This window comes from Chrysochloris asiatica, unplaced genomic scaffold (genome assembly GCF_000296735.1).
Source record: "Chrysochloris asiatica unplaced genomic scaffold, ChrAsi1.0 scaffold00003, whole genome shotgun sequence".
Lineage (NCBI taxonomy): Eukaryota > Metazoa > Chordata > Mammalia > Afrosoricida > Chrysochloridae > Chrysochloris > Chrysochloris asiatica.
Window position 1 is genome coordinate 10,407,439 of NW_006408521.1, and position 9,983 is coordinate 10,417,421.

General features: G+C 37.1%; 1 protein-coding gene across 2 annotated transcripts in view; it reads left to right on the plus strand.

Moving 5' to 3' along the window:
• Window positions 1–8,093: 8,093 nt before the first annotated feature.
• Window positions 8,094–9,983, plus strand: part of A1CF (APOBEC1 complementation factor) — a 78,999-nt gene continuing 77,109 nt past the window's right edge. For both annotated transcript variants that reach the window (XM_006831111.1, XM_006831112.1), the window contains exon 1: window positions 8,094–8,237. In XM_006831111.1, coding sequence (XP_006831174.1) covers window positions 8,139–8,237 — 99 coding nt within the window. In that variant the 5' untranslated portion in view covers window positions 8,094–8,138. The remainder of the gene's footprint in view (window positions 8,238–9,983) is intronic.

A 9,983-nucleotide genomic window follows, 5' to 3' on the forward strand; every position in this document is an offset into this window, starting at 1 on the left:
CCTAGCAAAATGAAGTATTTGACAACTTCAGTGGTTTCCCCATTTATCATGATGTTATGTATTGGTCAAGTGGTAAGGATTTTTGTTTTCTTTATATTGAGGTAAAACCTGTACGGAAGACTGGTCTTTGATCTTATTCTTACTTTACACTTTTAGTTTGATTTTCATTCATGTACTTCTCTTGACTTGGTGTCATACCTTGACCAATTTATCATTTTCAGACATTTAAAAAATATTAATGAACTTATTTCCCCAAGTTTTCTATTGCCATAACTTCAGGCAAATCTAAGTAACAAAACTTACAATAGTCTCATATTTCCTGTCCATAAACTTGTTCTCCACATGAGACTAATTTTTATGCACAAAAGGCATTTCTTCTTTCTAGATCAGGTTTATAATTAAGGAACAGCCCATAGTACCCCACTGACAAATGTAGACTGAGGAGTTAGAATTTACCCCCCTATCTGCTGCCTGGTGTGGTGCTATGGGTTAATGAGCCAGACTGCAAAGCCATTTGAACGGCAAGGTCCATGGTTCAAGCTCACCCGTGGCTCCTTGGAAATTCTATACAGGGTCGCTATGGGTTGGAACCAACTTGACGACACTTAACAACAACATCTGCTGCCTCTATTCTTTCTCTTTCTCTATCTCTATTAACTTTCTTTTCATCTTTGTTTCCCTGCTACTTTCCCTGAGCCAGTACCCATTGTTATTTAAAGCCATCAGAGTCCGAGCCAGGACTACGGCTCTGACTTTGGCCAATAGTGAACTCTGGCAATGTCTACTGAGTACTCTCAACCAAGTGATGATGTAAACTGTTCATTGCAATCTGTATGTAAAGTCCAAGAATGCATGAATCCTGTACCCCACTGACTATAAAACTTCCTTTTCTTGATTAGTTAGACACTAAAGATACAAATATGAAACTTGAAAAGCATAGAAAAGATGAAAAGTTCACCTAAATGTCAATTGTATTTTCAATCACTGTGCATTTCAGAAGTCTTATTTTTTTCATCTCTCTTACAAATATAATGATAAGAGTTGGTTCCAGCTCATAGCAACTCTGTATATGGTTTCCAAGGAACACCTGGTGAGTTTGAGCCCTCAACCTTACAGTTAGCAGTTCAATACTTATCCTCCAGCACAATACTGGAGACAATATTCAAATCAATTCCTCAGACAAAGCAGGTTCATTCCAGGATAGAACTTTCAAGGAATGTTAAGACAAAGGAAGTAATTAGCACTAGGACATTAGATTTGGATTAATTGACTTCTGATTGTGAACAAGTCACGGTAATTTTTAAAGGCTACTCCGTCTGAAGTCATTAATTTGTTCCACAAGTATCTATTGAGCATTTAATATAGTCAGACTATTCCTCCTGGGCAAATAAATGAAAATGAATACAACATAATCCTACACTCAGAAAATTCACAGTTTGGTAAAATTGATAGTCATACAAGTAAACAATTACAGTACCCTTCAATGATAGGGAATATGTAGAGGGTTTGTTTTATGTTTTTTCTTTTATGAGCAATGAGGAATTTAACCTATGGAGGAGTCAGAAGACTTTAGGGAGAAGACAACATTTTAATAAAATCTAGAAGGGTTGGTACCAATGTGGTGGAGTTAGGGGATGCCAGGGAAAGGCTATTCAAAGCTTAGACTGTGGGGCCATGAAAAAGCATGGCATCTCCTTGTGGAGAGAATCCAAGGGACATAGATGACACTGGAAGGTGAGTCTAGGATCTAGTCCTGAAGGGATGGTGTTTGATGCTAAGGATTGGGAACACTATCCTCTCCACAATAGTTTAGTAATTCTACTCTTAGAATCATTCAGAGATGAACAATTATCATAATAATTTAGATCATATAATCTCTAATATTTATTGGATGGTTATTAAGCTCTAGGAATCATTTATAGTATTTAAAATGCATTAACATTTAATCCTTGAAGGAATCTTATGTAGAGGCAATATTGTAACGGAAGTGTGGTGGCTTGGTAAGATAAGCACTGGACTGCAATCCACAAGGTTGGCAGTTTGAGTCCACTATTGTTCCATAGGACAAAGATAAGACCATCTACTTCCACAAAGATTTAAAGCCTCAGAAACCCTCTACAGGGTCGTTATGAATCAGAACTGACTTGATGGCACTTAACAACAGCAATAAGTATTACATATGGGAGTGTGGTGGTTCTGTAGGATAAGCACCGGACTGCAGACCACAAGTTTAATGGTTCAAGCCTACCAGCCATTCTGTAGGAGAAAGATGAGGCTTCCTGTTCCTGCAAAGATTTACAGCCTTGGAAACCCTATACAGGGTCACTATGAGTTAGACCTGATTCCATGGCATTTAACAGCAACAACAACAACATTACATTTGAGGTAACTGAGGCCCTGAGAGTTTTCACTGGGATGGGCTGGAGAAATGAAAGAGGAAACATTCTTATGCAGCAGGCATGGTGATGAGCATACGTTTGAACAAAGTGTTCCACTGCTAAATAAATCTTGCTGGGCAAAGTGGGAAGACCTTAATCACAGATGAGTGAAAACTGGCGGAAGACACAGTAGAAAAACCCTTGGTTTTTTGCATTGTTAATCATGCCACCATTTCATAGTTGGAATGAAATTAAGGAAGTAAGCAAAGAGAAGGAAAATATACAAGGAAATGCTGTCGCATTGCTATTCCTTCCCTCTAGAATCACTTTTCTTTCACTCTGCTTCTCTCCTCCAATTTGAGTTAATCACCCTATCAGTAAGTCACATTGGAGTGCTCTCTGTATGTTAGACCTGAACCGAACACTTCCCAGGGTTTTCTCATTTCACCTTCAGAACAGAATTGTTCACAGATGAGGAAACGAATGCTTAGGGAGGGTATATGATCCTCTTCTGTTCTACTGGCTATAACCCTCCTCCATTCAACTGCAAGTTCACTGCCGCTTTCTTTTGTTAGCCAGTCTCATCTAGGAGGCTCTACTTTTCCATTAATTGTAGTATGTCTTATTGCAGGATCTCTGGGTTGAAAATATGGGGTGCTTGATAATTATATTGCTTCTCTCTTACTCCTCTTTTAGACTGATTATATCTATGCGTACCAAACACCGATCTAGCATGTACTATATGCCAGTGCCAAGTACCCTTCCAAAGTCCCTTCAATACATAGACTCATGCAATACAAAGATCCTGATCATCTAAATTGAGAATGCTGAGACACAAAGTGGTTAAAGAATTACCTAGGGTGCATAATGGGCAAAGTGGGGATTTGAACCTAGGAAGTATAGCTCTGTGTTCCTATTCAGGCTTCATCTTACTTGTCTTAGCAGCATTTGACCCAACTGAACACTGGCTTATTCTAGAAATCCTTTCTTTAATTGACTTCCAAATCACCTCATTCACTTGGTTTTCCTCCTACTTTTCAGGCTGCTCAGGGTCCATCTTCTTTATCGGGTCCTGCTTAGCTCCTTGACTTTTGGAAGTTAGCGTACACTACAGATCAGTCCTTGAACCTATTCTTCTCACACAGTTACTCTGTGAGTTTATCCAGTTCCACAGTGTTAAATATCATTTCTATGCTTAATGCATTCAAATCAGTATTCCCCAGCCTAGAAGTCTCCCAGGAAAGTCATTGGTTTCTCAAGTTTGCCATGTGGAGATGTAATAGTTATTGTTGTGGTTAAGTTCCGTCAAGTCGGTTCTGACTCATAGTGACCCTGTAAAGGGATTCTGAGTAGCAGCTGGTGGGTTTGAACAGTTGACCTTGTGGTTTACAGTCCAATGCTGATCCTATAGCGCCACACCAGAAATGCAATAAGCGTCTCGGAATCAACAGAGCCATGGCTCTTTTTTCACAGCATTGTGCTTCATTTCTCAGTGTTGATAAAGAACAAAACACCAACATTTTAAATAAAAACAGGCGTCAAACTATGTATTTGCACGGCTTGCCTCATTCTATTCCCAGCCCTGTCCCTATCTCCTTCTGTGATCCTGTGAAAACTTTAGAAAAAAATTTGGCTTCATGTCTCAGTGTAAATGCCAGAGTTCTTACCATGACCTACAAGAATCTACATACTCAAGTCCCCATTGTCTCTCTGACCATAACTTCTAAATCTCTTCTCACTCATCTCTGGCTTCTACTACATTGGGCCCTTTGCTAGTCCCTCAGCATGATTCTACCTCAGGGCCCTTTGCAATGGGCACCTTACCAGGGCTAACACCTCTGCCTGAAATGCTGGACCCAAGCACATCCATCACTTCACTGGGGCTTTTCTCAAATTCATTTCTGAAGGCCATACTGTCTATAAGTTCACGCCAAACACTCACACACTTTATATTTTCATTTCATGTTTATTTTTCCTCCTCAAAAATGATAAAAAAAACACACTCTGTTTTTCATTGATTTATCTCATTTAAAAAAAAAAAAAATCATTCGTATCCACTAGTTAACTCACTAAGTTTGGGGAGGGAAGGCTGTTTTTGCTCTCTGCTACAGTCTCAGTGTCTAAAACAATTTCTACCACATAGTGATGTTCAAAAAATATTATTTTAATTAACAAATGCACATGTGTACTCTCTTCTAATGCTAGTATTCCTGATGTCTGTTGTATATAAATTTGGAATCATATTGACTCAACAAACTAAACTGGGAATGACTTCTTAAGAATGCAATCACACACCTGAAAAATTACAAAACATTTTTTATTTCAAATTGACCAAATTCTTTAATAACAACTTGACTTGCTTTAAAAAATATTTATCTGGGATTCAAGTCCATCCTTTTTATTTAGTTAAGATTAGGAGAGGGATGATTGCATTTGAGAAATAAAAATTAAAAATCAAGTCTCTCTTCTGAACTTTCTTTTCCTTATTTCCAATGACTTGAGAATATATTGACACATGATACATATTTTCTCAATAACTTCAGCGTCAACTTGTATATGATCAAAAGACCTTACTAGTGTCACAATACCTTTAACCTCCTTTACTAATTATTAACCAAATGAAAGATAGGCTTTGCAAATAAAAACTTGCCATTTCACCATGAACTCTTATCTTTTTGATAGAAAAGATGAAGTTAAGTAAAGAACAAATCTACAATTTGGCCAAGAGACTACAGACTTTGCCTTCAAACAACTGTAAGCCATACATAAATGACCCCATCAGACTGCAGCCCATTTGTGGCCTCCCTATTCCTGGCAGATTAAATCCAGCCCAGTGGAGAATTTGAGAATGTCCTGGTGAAGAGACAATTTACTAAAGAGTGAAATTTTATATTAAAGGCTAACTTTATATGCAAATCTTCAAAAGCCCTTTTAAGGATGTGTTTATGTGTTGTCTATTTTATGAGAGAACATCTTGTTTCATAGAGATATTGATGACAATATTAACCTTCAGTTTAGAATTATAAACTAAAAACCCATCTCACCGTACCTCCATCTTGTGTTATCCACAGAGAGAGTGTTAACACATAAACATGTCGTTAAAAATACATTGCCCAACTTGAATTGTTATGTGTTTATTAAATCACCTCTATGGAAAGTTAGAAAGTTTCAAATCTGTTTTATCCACAATGCAAGGTTAAAATTTAAAAAAAAAAATGGAAAAAATGAAAAATACAAAAAAAAAGAAAAGCTCCTGGCTTTTCTAAAAGCTCAGACTGCCCATAAATAAGGCAAGGGAGTGAAAATTGCATACAGACACCAACTACTTTTGGAAGAATAAATGAGTGTAAATGAAATTGCCTAGAGTCAAAAGCAAGCTAATATTATCACAAGGGTCAAGGGTCAAGAATGTTGTTGTTTAATGCCCTTGAGTAGGTTCTGACCCATAGCAACCCTGTATAGGGTTTCCAAGGAGTAGCTAGTGAGCTTGAACCACTGACCTTGTGGTACAAACTGACTTTGCAGTCTAGTGCATTAACCAACAGTGCCATACCAGGGTCAAGAATTGTTGTTGTTGTTGAGTGCCGTCGAGTTGATTCCGACCCATAGCAACCCTGTAAAGGGTTTCCAAGGAGTAGCTGGTGAGCTTGAACTGCTGACTTTACAGTTGAAACGGCTTTGCAGTCTGGTGCATTAACCCACAGCGCCATACCAGGACTCCCAGCCATACGTAAATATTGAGGATGAAATTGTTCTTTCCCTGTAATAGCTAATGTATACATTCTCTATGGAATCTCATAATTTTTATTTAAATTTCTAAATTTTGTAAAAATATTACTTTCTAAATGATAAAAGGCTTTTAGAAATTTCAACTAGTTTGGAGACTTAAAAATTCTATCACCTTGGTAATAGAATATCTTGAAGCCACATTTTACTGAAGTGATCACCTCAGTGTCTATCATTTTCTATCATACAAGTTTTGACCTTGTTTCCTGTTGTTATTACATTCTAATATGCTGACGTTTATATGATTAATAGTCTATTCATTTTAATATATTCTAACATGCTGACCATACATGACTAAACTTCCACTACATAAATGAATCTTTAAATGACAACCAAAAGCAGTATGTTGTTGTTATTGTTAAACGCCATCAAGTCGATTCTGACCCATAACGACCCTGTATAGGGTTTCCAAGGAGCAGCTGGTAAACTTGAACTACTGACCTTACAGTTCAAACAACTTTACAGTCTGATGCATTAGCCCACAGCGCCACACCAGGACTCCACAAAAGCAGTACAGGATGTCTCAGTACATAGGATAGAAAATCAAACACCTGAGTCATGGTCTGGCACTGTAGAATAAGCCCTAGACTGCCAAGTCGGCAGTTTAAAACTACTGGATGCTCCTCAGAAACCCTATACAGGGTCACTATGAAATGGAACCATCTCAATGGTGCTAATCAACCAATAGTCAAATACCTTAGATTTCCATTTATTCATTTTACTGCAAAACATATTTCCTTGGCCTAGGTTTGCAAAGTAAATCAAACTGAATATAAGCCCAGCATAAAACAACACCAGTCACCCATAGTCTCACCCAGAAGGTAAGTGTGTGCCCCTCGGGGCTCTACCATAGACCAGAACCTTCATAATGGCTATTCTTCATAATGGCTATTAACGGCAACCATCACACGTGATTGTTGTTAAGTGCCATCAAGTTGGAACCAACTCATAGCTACCCTGTATAGAATGTTTGAGGAGCACCTAGTGAGTTTGAACTGCTGACTTTGCGATTCAAACTGACCTTGTGGTCCAGGGCTTACCAGGATTTAAATCATGTTTCTCAAACAGAAATAGTAGACAATAACATGCTGAAAACACATATTTGTATCTGCAGACACAAACAGGAACATATATGTAAACTTCAACAATTTTTATTTGAGTTAACAAAGACCTTTCAATGTATATGTGGGGGCTTCAGAAAGTTCATGGATAAATGGAATTAAGAGATAATAGGATTTTTCCACAAGCTTCTTCAAACTCCTACATATGATACTGATAAGTAAGTCCTTTCAATACCTACTCAAATTAATCCATTGTTCTTGCTTTGCTAGAAGGGATGATGTCACATTTTTGTTACATAGATGATTTGCATGATGATTTTGATGAATCTAACACCTGAATACCCTGCCCTAGGAAGTTATACTTGGAGACTAAGTGCATCAATATATTAGGAAATACATAGAACAGATACATGAAGCTCAACCTCGGAGAATTTTGACACCCTATCCTAGTTGGTTTCATTTATGGACAATGCCATCTTCCAGATCTACAAGGACCATCCAGCATAACCTTTTAATTGAAATGAGCTAATTTGGTTTTTGAGCATTCAAAGACATCCTGAGATAATTGGATGGAGAATTACTGATCTGTGTCCTAATTGGAGAAGGGGCTTTATTCACTTTTAATGTCTAAACTTCAACTCAAATTGAAAGGTTTTTTTTAAAACATCTTTCTTTGTTGTTTTCTTAAATGAAGTGGCATGATCTGATATTTATCCACGTTTGTTTGTGTGTGGTTGTTAGTTGTTCTAACCATAATGATTCATTTATAGAAAGCCTTTCCTGAAGATGTCGTTTATGAAAAGGATAAATTTGTAAGTTTGGACTTGGCAATGATAATTTACTTAATTTATCTTAAATTTGGTTTCAGTGAGCAACCCTAATTAACCTGATTTTTTGCTGATAATCACTCTCAATGGAATCAAATCAAAAATCCGGGGATGGATTGAGCGGCACCCAGAAGGAAGCAGCCCTTCGCGCACTCATCCAGCGCACAGGATATAGCTTGGTCCAGGTAGGAACTTCTTGTGGTCTCTGCTGAGAACCGCTGAATTCACAGAGTGGTGGGATTCATAATGTGCCTCTGATACAAAACATGAAAAGCCCGGTGTATAACCCGTTAGGTGGACGACATGCTTTGAGGTTGACGAATTTCTGAGAGAAGGAAATTACACGATTGGCATTTTCTAAGTGAGCCTGCAGTTTCTCCGCACTCAGGAATGACAACTCAACCTTAACTTTTCATTTGAAAACGCAATCAGTGTCTATGGTCAAAAAGATGCTCACAGTTTTGAAAGGCCATTTTAATACAGAAAAAAACTGGTTTAAATTTACCCACCCGGTGAGCTACAACCTAGTTAGTGTTTGCAGGAATCAGCCGAGAACTGACTAACCAGGAACTAGTCTTATCTCCACAGTGATGGTTGTTTTTATTGTTATGTACCGTCAAGTTGTTCTGACTCATAGAGACATTATACAGGGTTTCCGAGGAGTGGGTGCTGGGTTTGAACTCCCGATCTTGTGGTTAGCAGTCTATTGTTTATCCTATAGTGCCACACCAGGATTCCTCCGGAGTAATTATTGCAGATTAAAAATCTAAGATTTCATAGTTAAACTTTTTAAAGTTTCATTTAAACCAAGGAAGATACTAATGTATTATTCATCTTATTTAATACTAAATTATTCTAGGGTCATTAGTGAAGTTTTAAATAGTTTCCTCTTCAAAATTAATGTGCTTCAAAATTAAAAACTGACTCTAACTTTTTATGCATATTTCTACTACATAATGAGATATTTTATGATTAATAAACTTCTGTCAACTTTACAATCAATAAATCAAATGCATTTAGAGTAACAATTTTTAAACATCCGTTCAGGTACAATTAACTGAAAAGAGATTTTTCCTCTTTTGCAATCAACTTCTCCATAAATGTTATAAAGTATTTTTTTAATCTTCTTGGTATTGTGGCACAGGTAGCTGAGAGCATCCCAAAAAAGTAAGGATTTCTCTACATTGGCTACAAAGTACCTCACAATCATGCAAAGATAACAACAGTGGAAAAAACACAATTTGTCAATATTTATAGTAAGAGTGTCTCGCTACTGGAAATACATCTCTAATCATCCAAACCATAATGATAAATGTATATATATATATAAACCTGTATAGTGCAACATTATAGTAACTCAATATCACAAACCTAAATGTATAAAAACAAAGAAATAATTAAGCAAATTATAAATACATAATCATAGCACTGAAAAACAAAACTTATAGAAAAATAATCTCCAAACAATTTTTTTCTCCTTTTAAGTTTATTCAGGGCACTGGTTTTTCCCCGATTAAATTACGGTCAAGACTCATGACATTTCTGGTAACTTTCAGGCAATAGAAGATCCTCTTGTGAATGATAATTTTTCTAGTCCAGTACATCTGGTGGTGCTGTGGGATAGGTTTTCGATGGCTCATTGAAAGGTTGGTTGTTCAAAACTACCAGCCAGTTGTCAGTAGAAAGGCTATCTGCTCCTGTAAGGATTAATAGCCTTAGAAACCCTTTGAAGGGTACTTAAGAGTCCAAATCAACTCAATGGCAATGGTTTTGGGTTTTGGTTTTATTATAATAAAAACTTAACTTCATTCAGAGTTATAACTATTTCCCTTTCCCAAGTAGGTTGGGTAGAGGGTTGTTGTTGTTGTTAAGGACTGTGAAGTTGGTTCCGACTCATAGTGACCCTGTATAGGGTTTCCAAGGAGTGACTG